The following is a 17,863-nucleotide window of genomic DNA, read 5'->3' on the forward strand; positions in this document are numbered from 1 at the left end:
ATCATTCAACAATTATATCGCATTCATTGCCTTCCAAGCTGTTTCAGTCTTGAACCGCTGAATTAGTTTAAAGAAAGCTTTAACCTTAACGGTTGCATATGTTTTTTTTTCCAGTTTATTCGTTCTCCGATGAAAAAACAAATTTCTAACCCAAAAATGTCTAAATGGTAAGGTCAAAAATCACACACGAACTCCAATAAGATCGAATAATTGGTCTTTCCCATTATAGCCCACCAGCTTAGTGGTCAGATAACCATTAGCCCCCACCCCCAATGACAGTAAATATACCATAATTGGGTCTATAAAGGGAAAGACCCTAAATAATTACGAATTTATATCAATTAAACAAGAACAGTAGATAATGAAATAAAAACCAAATATCGGTGGACGAATTGCGCTCGATCAAAAGGCGTGGCAATTTAATTCAGTGGTTGCTGTAGGCCAGATAATTTTTTGGGTACAACAAGTTCCCACCAAGGAGGGGTTCTAAAACCCCGGCCACCTTCAGCATACTAGAGAAAAGCATTAACGACTCGACAATCACTACCTTATGTTTGCTCATCTTACAATCGTTTTTTGTTTTAGCAACAAACTTAACTTCTGAATCAGGTCACACAAAATTCAAGAAGTAAAGCGTGGAAAAGTCACCCGAGAAGGGAATCCGAAAGAATGTTCTAGAACAAAACGATCAAGCTACTATTTTGCATAAAAAGACACAAACTTTTACAAAATTGCTTCAAACCTCATTTGAGCGCAATTAAACATTGGCTTACTCGACCTCTTTCGGTGTCCATTTCAAAGGCCTTAGAAATGGATCTTGAAAATCAATCCCTAACATAAGTTAGTAGAAACAAAAACGAAACAGTATGATAACTCAACGCTATTGCAGCAGCTATTAAAGATTTGTGCAGGGTTGTCACTAACATTGTGGAGCATTGCTACACGTTAACTACGAACTGTTAATTATTGTCAGATTTGAATTTTATGAGCGTTAAATCACCACGCGATGGCCAAAAATCCTCTTTTGGGGCCTTATAGGCCCAAAGATATGAATCATAAGGGTCAAAAATATTAGTAATTCCTCCTCAAAATATGATATAAAATATTTTAGGGCTTAATTACAAATTCGGTAAAGTATGACCGTTGCGACTCAGCTTCTAGCGCGTAGTACCTTTATCGTACCTTAAAAAAAGTACATTCAGTTGGTCAGGAAACAGAGCAGCACCTCACTCACTAACTCATTCTTCTAATTATGGGATTAAAAAAGTTTCTTAAAATCCTGTCAATTCTATTTTAAACATCAAATGATCAAAATAGAGAGGGCTACAAAATAACTTTAACACTACGAATAAACTGTACTAGAGTATACTATTCTTGACAGCCTCCGTTAATTTTGTTTGCAGTTTGAAAATTGATAACAGCGTTGTTTGATTGGAACACTTTCAATTGTTTTTGGCATTCATTTCAGCTTCGATTATGCACTCTCGGACAATTGACCGAGCCAAGACAATTCCTGAAAAATATTTGCTCAAGTTTAAAAAAGCATTCGAAAATTTCTAAAAAAAACTTTCAATCTTATTCGAACTAATTCGAAATTCTTGAAATCTTATTTAAACAAATGCTGCAGTAAATAACCCATATAAGTAGCTAATCTATTCAGTCTTATTATAATAAATTGAGTGACATTGACATTCTTTCCATTCTCCGAAGCAGTTAAAAATGAAAAATGACAATTTCTTGTTACTCGTTTTTGTTTGTCTGAACAAAAATGAATGATATTGAAAAGACACCTTTTTTGAGACGTTCCTGTGCACTTCGACTTCCTGCGTACGATGGCCTGATGTCTCGTCCGAGGTCGTCAATGACAGCTAGAAGCTACAACAGACACCCTCGCCATTAAAACAAATTTCAAAGTACTGTACCGTGTTTCAATTATTGAGCTAATGAGACTAAGATTTTACACTAAACTTCAAATTACCTTCTCGTGTATAACCTACGTGACTGTAATGAAGTTACTGATTAATACAGCCATTAATCAGCAGCCGCGCTGAATTAAACTTTACCACTGAGTGAACATAAGAACTTTACCACTGTGAGTGAACATAAAAACTTCTGTCATTGTAAAATTTGCCCTTGCCAATCTTCGCATTTAAAAATTGTACGTGGGTATTTTAAGGTATGACAGCAACACACTCGTTTAATGCATTCTAGGATCTGATGGTGAGTGCGATTAAAAAGTTGTACTTGTAATCAAATCAGTTCTGCCACAAATAGTTCCAAAGATCATAGGAGCACCACGAGTAAGATGCTAGAACTTAACCATCTCCACAGCTGCTTGCATTTTTTAAAATTTATAACTTAAGAATTTACATATAAATTATAACACACACCCCCTCCCCCCCCCAAAAAAAAACATAGCCGGCAGATTGCCGGAATAGCTGCGAAAGAATAGACCTGCGTGCCATATAATAGAGATAGAAACAGATACAGATCTAAATTGAAAAAAAATTGACGCCGCTCAAAAAACTAGGCTAAAAACATTCAGCAATAAATTAATACAGCTTGTTAAAATTCATTCCACAGAAGCCTCTTATTAGGGACCTTTACTGCGCATAGGAGTTCCTTTGACCTTAAACAAATTCAAATTAAACTTAAGTTTTAAAGTGCAAAAGTCATTTTATTGAGAGAGGTAAGTCATGTATGATCAAAATCTAATCACGCAAATAACCTAAAGTCTTTCGCAAAAGCGAGTGAGAAATGACGTCACGCGCGCAAATGCCGTTAGTGAGAAGAAGAAGTCATTCAGAAAATTTGACTTTTTCAGCTTTGCGATGTGAACAAATGTAAAACGAAAAAAGAGCGTCAGACGACGAAACAAAAAACATAGCAGGACAAGTCCTGACGTACAATTCAAAGAATTTTCATTAACAACTAGACCTAGAAAGGACAATGAATGAATTGGGAAAACTATTTCTAAAAAAATCAGATGAAAAAAAAAACAAAAAAAAACAGAACATCAATGTCAAAATGCTGCTAGGGAGAACAAAAAACCACTAGTGAGATATGTAATTTTGATTCTAACAAAAAACTAGGTCCAGAGTGAGCTGTGAATGGATTGGGAAAACTATTTAGAAAAAAATCCGATCCAAAAAATCAAAAAAAACAGTAAAAATCAGAGTGAAATTGATGCATGTGAACAAAAAACCACTACCGAAAAACCGAATTTTTGTTCAAACACCGTTTTCTCACTCTACTTTGAAATTAGAGCGAAAAAAATTCACGCCGCAAAACCACTCGCTTTTTCGCTCCATTTCCTGTTTCGGCGTGACCAAAATCACCACTCCAATTTGACTTCAAAAATCATGAAAATGTGTGAACAGATCTAAAAAAAAAAGACAGCGCCCCAATACAATTCAAATTCTTTGAATTGTAAAAAACCAAGAGCACCGCAATATAGCTACGCTCAGCTTACAGCTTCGCAGCTATAAAAAAGAGGACCCAAAATATTTCCTTCTCTCAAGTCGGCAATAATGGTCCGTATTACTGACCTGTCCATATTTGTTCTGAGGAGTTGAGGAAGAGAGTCTGTACTGAGGGACAGAGGCTGAGTTGGTGTTGGCTGCCCCTCCCGATGAGTTGTTCACTGCGACAGAGGGCGCCGCGTATGACTGTTGCTGTGGTTGCTGATGTGCGTGTTGATGTTGTTGTTGCTTCTGGGCTGATAAGATCTGATTATTTCCTACTCAACCAATTCGTCAATAAAATTATTCAATTCAAATACGTTATTTTTTTTGGATTCATACGAAACCCAAGTGACTTCAGACAAAATTTTCAAGATCCAGATTTTTGTAAATCATTCGAAATTAGTTCAACAAAAATAAAGCTTAGTTGCAACGTGCGCACACCGCAACCAAAGCAGCTTTCGATACTTGAAGGATAGCCGGCAGATAGGACAAAATATCACTTGCAGCCTTGATCTAAACTTACCCTAAAAGCGATGAGTCGTCAGAAAAGATGCCATCACATAGTTAGAGGAGGGTAATATCAACGTAATCGTTGTTTTAATTTTGTATCTTAAACTTAAACTTAATTTGTATCACCCAAATAGAGTTAGGAAAACTCTCCGTAAGTGATTGCGCTTTAAAACTTCAGTTTAACTAATTATAATGAAAGTACGTCTGGATTTAACTACGACCAATAACTTCACATTCGGGTTTCATACAAAACAAAGTACTCCAATTCAATGGTTTTACTGATAACAGAAGTGTGAAATTTTCTACACTATGCTACTATTCGGTTTAAAAAATTGAGAGCCACCATTTTGACTATTAAAGTCCACTTCAATTGTTGTCACGAAAAAAAAATGGGTAAAGAAACTCAACTTTTCACCGTGACACAGACAGTAATTTCTAACTGATGACAGAAGTGTGAAATTTTCTACGCTATGCTACTATTCCGTTAAAAAAATTATTGAAATCCACCATTTTGACTATTAAATTTCACTTCAATTGTCACGAAAAAAAAAACAGGTAAGAAACTCAACTTCTCACCCAAGTTATGAAGAGTAATTTCAAACTAACCTGGGTTGTTCATATTAGACAGCTGTTGTTGTAACTGTTGAGCTTGTTGCTGTTGTTGCAATTTGAGCATTTGTTGTTGAAGGATTTGCTGCTGAAGTTGCTGTTGCTGAATTATTGCATCACTAATACCGGCCGAAACTAAAACCAAAACACAAATAAACAAACTCACTATGACAAACAGTCTTAGCCAACAAATTAGAATAATAACACGATTGTTACGTAATTTGAGTCATATAGAAAGTATGAAATTCTCTTACCACTGCTTGGAATTGCGGAGAGATTGCTATTGCTGCTGCTCGACATTTTGCACCAAAATCTGAAATGCTGACCATTGCTAATGATGGCTATCGCAACTGCATCACAAACAATAAAAACTGATTTCCCAAAATTAGATCGAAAATTTGCCCATATAGAGCCCATAACTACACTTTATTTTGAGATGCGACAAATCTATTCCTCTAGTTCGCTCTACTTGAAGCATTATGTGCTGAAAGCTTACCTCTGTTGATTTTACAAACTTGCGCATCTAAGTCACCAATATGATGGCGCTCATGTTCTTGGCCAGGAGTGTTAAAACGAGTGTCATGCGAACTTTGTTGCTTGTTAACTTAGTTCTTTACATATTGAGAGAAAACAGTGCAAAATATTACTCGCTTTAACACTTTTAAAAATAAAACATATCCGACTTGCAGCCTGCTTCAGTCGGGGGAGGGGGGGGGGAGGGAGGGGGAGCCTAGATGGGACTAAAAAGTTCAATAGTGGGCTTCAAATAACCACATTAGAGGTTAACATATGCCACTATTAAGATTTAAAGAGAAAAATGCCACCAGTTTCGGCGCTTTTTTCATTTGACTTTTAGTATTAAATTGCCGCCAATTAAATTCAGCTGCTTGAAATTGTGATTGAGAGAGAATTTTAGATCACGCGAAACGCAAAAAGTCGAGGGCGTAAAAGTCACCCGAAAAGTCAAAATTGTCAAGCGAAAATTTTGCATAAAAGACACACACGTTTACAATAATTGCTATGAACTTCGTTCAAGAGCAATTAATCAGCATTGTATAATTTTATTCGAAATCAACTAGAAAAAGAATATTAGAATTGAACGTCTACTGAGACTATTTGAAAATAACCCTCTTCAAGTTATGATCTTGCAAAATAAATCTCACAAGATCAAACAGTATGTTTGCTATACAAATCAAGCCGTGTTCTATAAGACTTTAAGTTTGGTGCAAGATCAGCGCCGGAATTTGATTAGGGCGAGCGAAGTACCCGACTATTAGCTTGCAAGATATTACAAAAAGGGGTGTTATCCTGCAACACACGCAGGAATTTTGCAAGATTTTCGTTATTCGCAAGATTTTTGCAGAAGTGTCAGTCCGTACGGTATTTATTGGTTGTGTGTTTAGGTCGACACATGCACTGCAGGATGTGCAACAGAGTATGAAGCAGACAGAGAAAGAGGACACTCTTAGTCTGCAGAGGAAGAGACTCAGACACGAGTTGCCAATAATTGCTATGAACTTCGTTCAAGAGCAATTAAAAATTTACTGTCATCAATTAAGCTCTGGGCTCAAAATCGAAACTTGAAGAGGCGCATTGTCTAAAACAAAAATCATTTTGGAGACAGATTCTACCAGTTTTCGAAGAAATCCCCTTCATCACACGCATTTTATCAGATTTACACAGCTCCAAGAATTCCTCAAAGACAAAATTCAATGAACCAAAAGTATTTACTTGGCAAACAATCTTTTTTATGGTCAATATTAATGTCATTAGAAGGAGTACAAAAAATCGCCGGGTATAGGTTTTCTTATTGTGAGACAGATTATTCTATGTATTCAGAACCTAAGCAATCGGTGGCCGATGAGTCAAGTGTTGGTGCAAAAAGTGAGGGCCAAAATGCAGTTTATGTGACGATTAAGACTGACATTAAGCTTGCACCAGTTGAAAGGCGTCCTTCCTGAAAGATGTTCTCAAAATTCAAATGAAAATCGAGACTTCTGCATCGAGAGCCTCCGCTGTCCGGAGCAAAAAAGGAATGTCTCTTCGAAGGGTATCCTAAGAACAACTGGACAAGACAGCCGATGCAACTATTGTTCATGGCAAGGTTCACTGCAAATAAACAGTCCTCAAATGGATTCCAAAAAGCGAGCTGTCAAAGAGATTGTGCTGAAAACCCTACGATGGATGTTCTAGTGGAGACCTTTATTGCACAATTGATTGACAAGGTCGTGCACACAAATTACGTCACAAGAGATAGACATCGGTCCCTAAGTAAGAAATCGAAAACTACCAAGAAAATGGAAGAACTTCTTAGTCTAATTAGAGAAGTTGCCTTTTCCCCAGGCTCACTGACTATTCTTCGGAATCAAACTAAGCAAAATGGAAAACAACCAAAATGCAAGACACTGGGCACTAAAATGGATACTAGTTAACTTAGAAAGAGTGAAGTCGCAACTGTACCCGACGAGTTCTGTATGAACCCAGTGAGCACTCTTACCGAAAGCTAAGAGGCTGTTTAGGCCATAAAAACCACTAGTTAAAACATTGAGACAGCCTACTCCCATTTCCCCTAATGTCATGCTTGCAAATGACATGAGTAAACGGACAATGGGACAGGAGTAAGTTCTAATATTAATATCCCGACAATTTCTTATTTAACTAGATTTATCAGCTAAATTTTGTTCCAAAGGAGATTCAAAACGACTAACTCGGCCACTTATCAGAAGTAATTATTTAAATAGAACTTCAATTACATATTTACAATGGACACCATCGGACATGTATGTACAGCATTGACGAACTAATTCAAAAGTAGCTACATTGAAATTTGGGCAACTTAAACACTGCATTAGAATTTGTTAAAAAAAGTGATGAGAGATTGGAGATCGTAAGCGTCAAGAACAGCGGTTAACTCATCAACTTTGTTGCGGACATTGATGCCTTTGAACTTGAACTTGTCAATGAAGAGATCTGTGACCATGCCATACAATCTCTCTAAGTGGGCTGGTTGTCGCGTATACTCCGATCTGATCTTCTGCTCCTGTAACCCAAAATCATTTAGTAAATCAACATTCCACCATTTTCCACATTTGGATGTGGTTATTCATTATGCAATTTATACTTTCAACGGACGGGCGAAAAATCTGCAACTAATTCCTTTTCCCATGAAACAAAACTTTTGCTTTAATCAGACTGAACCAACACTGAAATAATTAGTTATGTGAAATTTTAGTTTTGCACTGAGAATAGTTTATTACACAGCCGGCAGACTGCCAATATAGCTGCAAAATAGACTTAGTAGTAGTAGTAGTAGTAAAAGACTTCAATTTACCAAACTGATGGAATTTTAACATTAACAAATTAAGATATGTACATAAAGCTGAGTAGAAAAAAGCTGTACAAAAAAAAGGGATACTAAGATACACATATAGGACATCGACACTTTATTGACCACGTACAGGTTCGATTGAATTCAAATTTGCAGTCTCGCATATCACTAAAGAATTTTCGCAAGCGATTTTTGTAGTCCAATGGGGGGTAGAGTAAATCGAAATCACCCACATCATTAAAATCATTTACAACAGTTTGAATGCGGTTAAAGTACGACTTAGCGGTCAGCTTCTTGGCGCATGCATTGACAACGAGATGAACTGTTTGGCCGCTGCGGAGACATTTGTTAGATCGCGCACGACTGAAATACTGACTGAAGGGAATACAACTTTTGCCTTGAACAATGCTGATGAAGAACTTCAAATCACGATCAATAAGTTGATAGGCAATAGGGAGGCTCTCTGAGAGAGACAAAATAGATTTATATTCACTATAACCAAAACACCAGCAATAGAACCTTCCAATAGAACTTCTCCAAGAGTCGCAAATGGGTAGCGTCAACATGCCAGGCTGGAGAAGCGTAGAGAAGCGACGAAATCACGCATGCGGAGAACAGGTTGAATTTTACTTTAGAAGGAATGCAATAGGGCACAGAGTGTCGCAGATAATTAAAATTCTGTCGCGCTTTCAGGAGTTTACCACGTATGTGAGCGTCCCTTATGTGCTCTAGATTACAGTTAGAAACATACAAAAATGAGTTGAAAAAGTTTGGAGTCGATGCCGCTTAAAAACTATTTACAAAACTTTCAGCGATAAATTAACACACCTGGCAGATTGCCAGAAAATAGCTATCAGACTGAAGAAGAGGAAATTCAATCTTTTTATAAATTGCTAAAATGCCATTCTTTTTACTGTCATAGTCTTTCAAAAGAAATTGTAAAACTTAGATCTCGATTTCATTGGCTGCCCTCATATAACCTTCCCATAGAGAGACACACATATTCAGCTGACCTTCAAATTCCTTCTCTCCTTCAAATTAACTCAGCAAATATCAATCTTAGAGAGCGGAATTTGAAAGTGAGGTAAGTCACGTGTAACCAGAAAAAGCTTTCACGCAATTGAACAAAATACTCGCTCCACTAAGATTGGAAAATGACGTCTCGCAAGCAGTTCAGTCAAAATGGCAAAAGGAATGAGCAAAGAAAATTTTGAAAATCGAAGTCAAATCGCCGCATGTGAACAAAACCCCGCTAGCGAGAAGGCGAATTTTTGTTCAAACGCCAAAAAATTTCAAAAATTTCTCATTCAAAAAAATTCACGCCGCAAAAAACGCGTTTTATCGCTCTACCTGCTGTTTCGGTGTGACCAAACTCATCACTTTGACCTCAAAAATCATGAAAGAGTGTAAACAGATCTTAAAAAAAAGACAGCGCCCCAAAAAGATTCCAAACTCTTTGAATTGTTAAAATACATAACAATGAATTGAACAAAGTAACAACACAATAAACCTTTCTAGAAGGACATAATTGATAGTTTGCATGGAACTGACAGCACTCAAATCTGAAAATATAGTCAACCGATTGCCGGAAAATAGCCGGTGTCGACCCCACTGCTCGATGTTGGAAATGAAAGTTCTAGAAAATGATGAAAATTGACAGCCTTATTTTTTTCGTGCGATTCTCCTAATAATTGCCTCTCCTAATTTTTGTGGTCCACAATCTCAGAAGATTCGCTAAACAAGGCAAATTCAGCCTTTAAATTGCAGGACAGTAAACTTAATACTAATACCAATTACCGTTTAATCTCAGGAACTTTGACAGTTTGATGCACTAAGGCTTCACACTGGGGCTGAGGTGGTGGGTGGGGGCAACGGTGGGAGTGCCTTTGGCTGCAGGGGCCCTTACGGCCTGAACAATGAGCAGTGGTGAGTATTGGGGGTGAAGTGAGGGGGGTTGTCAACCTCTAGATTAGTGAGCTGAAAGACTATGAGCATTTAATGCCCTCTGGGCGCATTGAGGACAAAAAGTCAAATGGGTCCGACGAAAAATCTGTCAAGCAAAAAATTGTACAAAAACACAACAGGACTAATATAATGGCTACAAACTTCGTTTGAGAGCAATTAAAAAGAGATAAGACAGAAAGCCGAAATGATAGTTGTTGAAAGGCTGATGGCGGCTATCAAAATACACATTTCATTTCTGGTCCATTTTTTTAGATCAAAGTATACCAAACTCAAAAAAAGTTTACATAATGGGAGTTCATACAGCAAACACCAACTCGGTAAACCACTGAGAGACAAAGTAAAACAACACATACATTCGGCGAAAACCGATTGTTTCTAATCAAAAGTGTCATAATAGTAATTAAAACACTAAACTAAAACTTGTTATCTTCAACAGCCATCGCAGTATTCATCACTAGATCAACTAAAACAAAAACACTTCCCGGACCATGTCAAAAATAACAACAAATGAAGGCAACAAATTAAAGCACAAAAATTGTGGAAAACAAATGTCAAAGTCAACAAAATCGTTAACAATAATCTGAACCCCTTCAATGAATTCAATAATGCTTTACTAGAGAGTAAATGTTATCTGCCATTAGTGAGACTATATGACAGACCTGCATAATCAACTGCAAGAATTTGGAAAATCCACAAAAAGTAAAATTGTTAAAAAAAAGTAATGTCAAAGTCGCTAAAACCGTTAGATTTCAACGAAAACCACAAGATAAATTGAAATATGCCTAGTTATTGAGCCAATGTGACCTACCATTAATGAGATTAATTGGCAGAACAACAAACACCAAAAAACAGTAATTTTTTTAACAAAACATGTGTCAAAGTTGTAATATATGAAAGAATACCTGTAAATATATCTCAATATAACTCATGACCGAGCCAATTAGATGGCATAAAAAAGACCACAGGACTAATAAATTTGCTAAAAAATTTAATCGAGAGCAACTAATCAATCAAATGAATGCAAACGCAAATGTGAGCATGAGGTCAGTTCATCAGAAAAAAAAGGAAGATGATTAACTGGGCGAGTCCTCAACAATTCTAAGAATTTTGACTGTCAAAATCAAACTAGACTTCGATTAGTCCACGTCGGACAAAAAACTAACATCGTAAAAACCGCTCTCGAATGACAGGTGGGGTTACAGGGGGTGTAGCCTATAGCAATTTTTATATGGGTGCAAAAAAGGACTAGGGAGGAGTTCGAACCACTCGGATATCAGGACTTTGTAAAATTTTAATTTACAACGGCTTTTGTTATAGCAGCAGACTTAATTTCTGAATAAGATCAATTTGGATCAGGCAAAAATCAAGAAGTTAAGCGTGAAAAAGTCACCCGGAAAATAAAATCGGAAAAATTTTCTAAAACAAATGCGCAAAAAGGTTCAAGCGAAAAAAGACAAACTTTTACAATTACTTCAAACTTCGTTCGAGAGGAATCAACGAGTTTTGAAACCATTTGAAAAAAATTGAAAACAGAGCACTTTTTCTAAAAGCCGTTTTCTCACTGATGTTTAGAAAAATGACTGCAAGAATTTGGGGTCTCAAAACCAGTTTTTTCCGCTCGTTTTCAGTTTTGCGTACTCAAAATCATAACTCCACTTTGTCTTAATAAACCATCTCAAAACATTGGCAGCAACCCTCAAGCTCTTGGCAGCGCCCCAACACAAAACTAATTCTTTGAGTTCTGAGGTCATGGCTACAATATATCGCTAAGCTATCGCTTTTGCAGCTTTTAAAAGACGAAAATGATAAAAATCTAATAGAATTGATATAGCAATGAAATTTCTCTCAAACGATGGTGAAGACATTCTAGAACCATTGAGATCGCTTTTAGAACAATAGAAATCCCGTAGAGATCGCTTTCGGAGTTTTGGGGATTAATAAACAAACCCGAAAGATTGCTGAAAAAAAAATCAAAATCAATTCCCATGAACCCAATAAATGTCGAACCAAGAAGAAAACATACATAAAGAAAACCAATTAACATCAGAGGATTTGCTCTCAAATGAGTGGCGAGCGGTTGCCTTCATCACTAGCTAGCACTGTTTAGGGACGCTAGTTTTCGCTTGATTGAAGGGGCGTGGGTGAGAAGTTTAGAATCATTGAGATCAAATTTGGCTTTCAAATTTTTGACTATGGGAGTTTGACTATGAGATGAATTCAAAAACTCAAGCCCAAATTTAAGTATCTCAAAAACATACAGTTGTTTGAGATATTTTTTCAATCCAAAACTATATTCAGCATCAAATATATTCAGCATCTGACTTTCACTCTAGGTTCATCAACCAGGAAACAAAACGGGGGGGGGGGGGGGGGGCGCAAGAAATGGAGGTCCAAATCGCCGGTTGAGAGAGGTTGGACGGGGAGTAGGGAGTGGAGCCGGGAGTGGGAGGTCACTGAAGGTTGACAGAGTCAAACTCTCGAGAACAAAAATCATGTTTCACACCATGAACATGTCTCCTCAAAAATTTCGATGAATCGCATATTTCGAAAGTAGTAAAGCGCTAAGAGAGTCGCTTATCCAATTATTGTTATAATCATCACATGAAAAACCAGTCTGGCGAAAAATTGCATTAAAAAGACTGCAAGACTAATATAATTACCACAAAATTTGTTTGAGAGCAATTTTAAAAAATGTTTTACAAAACAGATGTCAAAAGTACGTGCAATGTGATAGTAAATTGCAGTTTGGCACATATCCGTTTCCTAATGAGTGCATACAAGATTAATATCCAAACCAAAAAAGATAAGATGGGATAACTAAGACCAAATTATTTCTAAGTTCCAATACAGGGCATTTAAAGCTTGTCTCTAGGAGTTTATACAATCTTTATTTTTCATTTTGTTTTACAATACTGCCTCTACTGAACTTAGATTGAGTCCCTGATTAACTGCGGTTTAAAGGCATTCTGAGCAGAAAAAGCCTAAAATTAAACTAGCCTACAGAAGTCAAAGATTTAGAATACAGGAATACAATTCGGATAAAGGGAGACAAATTTTTGCATGAACAAGTAAAAAAAAACTGAAAGCGCAATAATCGCCGGCGGATACGATGGCGGCTGTTATTAAACAAATAGAATTGAACCTCATTAGCGACCACAGACTAAGTAAAATTTAGAAGGTGTGTATATTTGAAGCATTATTTTACCGCCGAGTTGCATAAATTAATAATTCGATAAAGTGGGGGGTGTGAAATAAGATGCAGTGGACCGGGAGGGGAAAGGGTGAGTTAAGCTGTTCCAAACCTCTAGAAAAAGTGCCATTCACTCCATGATTTTGTCTTCTCGGCATCGGCAGTGAATTGTACGCAAAGAGATTGGTTAATGTCCTCCAGGATTTAATTGCTTATCCCGTTTTTGAGCGTCAGACAAAAAACTGATCAAATGAGGAATCGCATTGACCAACAGGGTCCAAATAATTGCTTCGTTCGAGAGCAATTAACGGTGGCGGTCAAGCAAGCCGATAGGCAAGCAAGCCGAACTTTGGAAATGAGGTCAAGTAAGCCGAAAAATTTTGGGATACCAGTATTTTAAGTTGCCCCTGGCGAGCCGGTGGGCGCGTTTCGCCTCGATACCAGCCCCGCGATTTCCAAATTACATCTCACAGCGGATGAGAGGCCTGGCCCTGGACAGCGGTCCGCTGAGTCCCGTACCCACTAAGTGTCTAAAAATTTGACGTATTTTTGTTTTTTGGTGCATTTGAATACATTGGGCACTTAATACTATACGCAGTGTATACTGTAAGGGTAAACAATGTATTATTTCTGATAGATTACATAACTATTACATAACTTTCGGCTTGTTTTTATGTCGGCGTTATTCTTGTTCGGTTTACTTAGCGTTCACCGCAATTAACAATCAATCAGAAAATGCACAAAACGGCTGGACAACTTATAGAAACCCCAGTTTGAGGGATGCTAAAAATGAAACTGCAAAATAACTTGAATCGGTTGAACAATTGATAATCACAAGTACTGAGATTATTCTGGAAAAGAAGTTAAATGTACTTATGTCGTACGAATTGATCTGAAATGAAATTAAAAAACAACCGGACCAAATAATTTTTAGATACGTTTGAGAGTAATTGCAAACTTGAAAACTCTAAAGTTATCAGCCCACACTATTCAAAGGCCAATATTTCATCTGATAAGACTCATAAGCAAGTGTGCAATCAGTTTGCTAAAAAAGTAAGCACTGAATTACAGAGAAAGCATATCACAAATTCAACTATTCAAAAAAGTCATGCAATCAAAAAAGGATTGAAAAAGTAAGTTGAACGAGCAAATAGTACACAAAAATTTGCGATCCCAATTTTACTTATTAGACTAACAACTGTAGCCGCATAAAAAACGGACGGGGCACCTCAGCCGCAGAGCGGGCAACTCCACGAAAAATTAGCACTTCGACCCTCAAACCCCAACTTACCTGTTCTATGATCTCCTGGTACTCGGGAGCTAAAAAGTTGAGATCGTCCTCTTGCATCTGCAGATCTTTGAGGCCATCGATTAGTTGGACTTTCTTGGCCAACATTATCTGATACTCCATCTTCGGGTGGATTAGATTCAACACGTGGGTGATCGTGGCATCGTTCATCACTACATTCGCATTCAAGGCAACTTTGCGCTTGATTGCCTCACGGCTGATCACGTCTTTTAATATTGCTATAAACAACCATGCATTTTAGCACAATTCGGCGTTAGACTTTCCCATTACTGTTTCCCCCTTTTGGTACATTTGCGCCTACGTTAATCACGACGGTAATTATTCTATATTCAAAATGCGAATGCCAAACATCACAGACGTGCTTTTGTATAAAGCAGAGGTTCTCTTTGGAACAGCTTGCCTGACTATCTCAGAAATCAATCAAACTATGAATGCTTCAAGAAGATGCAAAAAACTATGTTGTTTTGCCAGGTTTATTAACTGCTAAGAACGCACTTTTGAGATTTGAAAAAGTCACCATCATCATCATCATCATCATCATCATCTTCCATAAGCTCGGAGGGTGGGTGGGGGCTATAATGGGAAAGACCCAGACACCACAAGGCTATATATTCCAAATTTTAATTGACACGATTTCCTGTTAATTGTCTTCTGATCTTTAAACGAGTTAAATTTTTGAAGTTTAACAATGGCTTGCAGCTAATAATAGTGATCTCACCAATAGTTGAGATGTTGTCAGATTTGAAGACAGCTTTGTTCTTTTCGTAGGTGAAAGAGAGATCGGTGTCTAAGAATACCGATACAAAGTTGAGAGTAGCTGGCTCGGTTGCCGGGGGTCTCTCGGATACCTCCGGCAGACAAAAACGCACCCACGAGTGCATGTCAGACATACTATCAAATCAACACAAGTAGAACTCACAACTGTTCCCTATGTATAAAGATCTGGTTTACAAGGTGTTTAATTCAGTTAAATTTCCCGACTTTATTTACTGAATTTTGGGTCACCGACTTTAATGATTCTGTTAAAATGTTTTACGTACAAAACTATACACTAAGCTTTTAGACCTCCTAGCCTTACATATTATTAACAGCCTGGCTGTTACAAATATGTCGCAACTGTTATACACTATGGTACCAAACAGCTACGTACACCTCAAGATTTTTTACAAAACATTACAAACATATAATAATACAACAGTTTGAGTTATTTGTTCTCTAATAACGCGTCCTTACACCTTTAGCTTTTTAAACCCCTAGCGGACGTTTTGTATAGTTTTCATACGGGTATCTTAATATATAACAGCAAAAGATAAGTCATTTTTAGCTTAAAAGTATATTTTCGTAAGAGAATGGTGCTAAACTGATTGCAGCACGCTTTTCGTTTGTTTTTGAATATCTGAACTCCTCTGCTAATTACCAGGTCAAGAGTTCAATTAAATTTCTACAGTGCTTTCAGAAAAGGGAACAGTTGCCTAAATTGTCCTTCGATTGTGAGTGTGTTGTACTTCTTGTCCTCGTCAATGTAATGTGACCTCTGATGTAATGAGAGCGGTTTAATCACATACTCTAACACTTGACAGAACTTGGGCTGTGTCTTTGGGGTCACGTACACCTAAAAATCACGCTTCAAAATTTAGTAAATTTTGCTTGCTTAACATCCTTAAATATTTCTCACAAAGTCTAACTAATCTCAATATAAAATAGAAATACACACGGTTTTCTTCGATAAATTTTTGAGAATCGTTAAGGTCAGCAAGGCAGTTTCAAATGGCAACTAAAACATTGTTTGCAACAGAATTCCATCGTCAATTTGTTATTTAATTGAGCAAATAATGCCACGACAGAAATCACACACAACATCAAAGCAATGTAGAGATGATATATGTGCCATCTTTGTTGCCCTACCGTTTTGAGTAAAAATTTTGCGGGGATTAAATGATTTAGGAGTGAAAAAATTGATATCAAAATGAGGGGAAGGGGGTAAAACATAGCTGGCAGATTGCCAGAAAATAGCCGCAATAGATTCGTGGATCGGCAGTCTTAAAAAACAGTAAAAAAGACAGACCAAAAAAAATTTGTCTTTTCATTGAAGGCTGATCTGTTATATTTTGATTAAAAATCTTAATAAGTTATTGCTGCCTCTATTAGCTGATCTCAAATAACCTTCATTTAGAGTGACACAAACCCACTTGACCTTATCTCTTTGAATTAAAGTAAATAAAAGTCAATTTCAAAGTGAGGAAGTCATTTTTGAGAGAGGTAAGTCAAGTGTGGCCAAAAATTTAATCACGCGCATGAACAAAAAACTCGCTCCACTAAGAGCGAAAAATGACGTCACACATGCAATTCAGTTGAAATTGCATGAACGAATGAACAAAAAGTGGCTGTGACGTCATATGGTCGTAACAAAAATCATGACGACGAAATAAAAAAACATAGCCGGAAAAATTCCGGAAACAACTCGAAGAGTCGTCTTCATGAGAGAATTACCTTTCAAATCAACTATTTTCTAATAAAGTGACTACTAACAACAGAAAAAATTCCGTCAAAAAAAATGGAGATAGCACATAAAACCAACTAAACTGAAAATTTTATTCCTGTATATAAAACAATCCAATTGTTTCTACGTAATTAAAACATCAAAGTACGTGAGCAGCAAAAATCAAGCCATGTTAGGCTCCCAAAATGTTATTTTATAGAAAAAGTTGAATACTGCAAGAAATGGCCGAAAGTTGTTACAAAACTTATAAAATTCCGTAAACTCTCAATCCAAACAATTTTACAATTTAAAACAGAAATCAATTAGTAACTGAATAAACTTTGTCGCTTTAACTGTAATCAATAGTTGTCGCTTTAAATCACAATGAACGCAATAAAAATAAACAATGAACAAAAATTAATCAAATCGAAATTAATAATGAAAAAGAATAAAGAGACAGAACAATATTCAGACGCAAAAATTCGTATTTTTACCAAAACCAAGCCCTTAGAAAATTCTCAAAAACGCGTTTATCAAAAATTGTAAAAGTGAAGGCAGCAAAACCTCGGTACCATATGTTAAATAAAATCAGTTGGAAAAAAACTTCAAAAGAGAATGACAAAAAATATTAGTTCAAATCAAACAAAAAATTCGAAGGAAAATTACAGAAAATATTAGTTCAAATCAATTATTTTCAAATTAATAAAAACAGATAGGACAAATAAAACTATAATTCATAGGAAAATGGTAGAAATAAACATGCTAGAATAGGGAGAATACAGATATTGAAACAGATGGAAAAAATAATTCGCAATTTCTGAAAAATCAAAAGAAAATCGGAAGATCTAATTAAAATTCAAAATGAAAAAATAAAACCATGGTTTTGTTTGTTAATAAGCAATCGAGGTTTAACAACATTACATAACCATCCTCCCGTCTCAGTAAGAAGTGAAAAGAGCGCAATTGCGAAACAGTAGAACAATTTGCAAAAAAAAATGTTCAAATTATG

General features: G+C 36.6%; 2 protein-coding genes across 3 annotated transcripts in view; both read right to left on the reverse strand.

Annotated features, from left to right (window-relative positions):
- Positions 1-1,267: 1,267 nt before the first annotated feature.
- LOC142340621 (cyclin-dependent kinase 2-associated protein 1-like) overlaps positions 1,268-17,863 on the reverse strand; it is a 575,438-nt gene continuing 558,842 nt past the window's right edge. Inside the window, exons 2-6 of one of the 2 annotated variants that reach the window (XM_075391314.1) lie at positions 4,838-4,896; positions 4,581-4,718; positions 3,549-3,718; positions 1,791-1,875; positions 1,268-1,513 (exon numbers count right to left, since the gene is read on the reverse strand). In XM_075391314.1, the coding sequence (XP_075247429.1) occupies positions 1,443-1,513; positions 1,791-1,875; positions 3,549-3,718; positions 4,581-4,718; positions 4,838-4,883 (510 nt within the window). In that variant the 5' untranslated portion in view covers positions 4,884-4,896 and the 3' untranslated portion in view covers positions 1,268-1,442. Of the gene's footprint in view, positions 1,514-1,790; positions 1,876-3,548; positions 3,740-4,580; positions 4,719-4,837; positions 4,897-17,863 lie in introns of both variants that reach the window. The other variant, XM_075391313.1, reaches the window with a different exon arrangement.
- The window catches only part of LOC142340614 (BBSome complex member BBS7-like), a 31,929-nt gene continuing 21,378 nt past the window's right edge, over positions 7,313-17,863 (reverse strand). Inside the window, exons 8-11 of the mRNA XM_075391303.1 lie at positions 15,848-15,987; positions 15,094-15,266; positions 14,358-14,593; positions 7,313-7,623 (exon numbers count right to left, since the gene is read on the reverse strand). Coding sequence (XP_075247418.1) covers positions 7,432-7,623; positions 14,358-14,593; positions 15,094-15,266; positions 15,848-15,987 — 741 coding nt within the window. The 3' untranslated portion in view covers positions 7,313-7,431. The remainder of the gene's footprint in view (positions 7,624-14,357; positions 14,594-15,093; positions 15,267-15,847; positions 15,988-17,863) is intronic.

This window comes from Convolutriloba macropyga, chromosome 6 (assembly GCF_964194025.1).
Source record: "Convolutriloba macropyga chromosome 6, txConMacr16.3, whole genome shotgun sequence".
Taxonomy (NCBI): Eukaryota; Metazoa; Xenacoelomorpha; order Acoela; family Convolutidae; genus Convolutriloba; species Convolutriloba macropyga.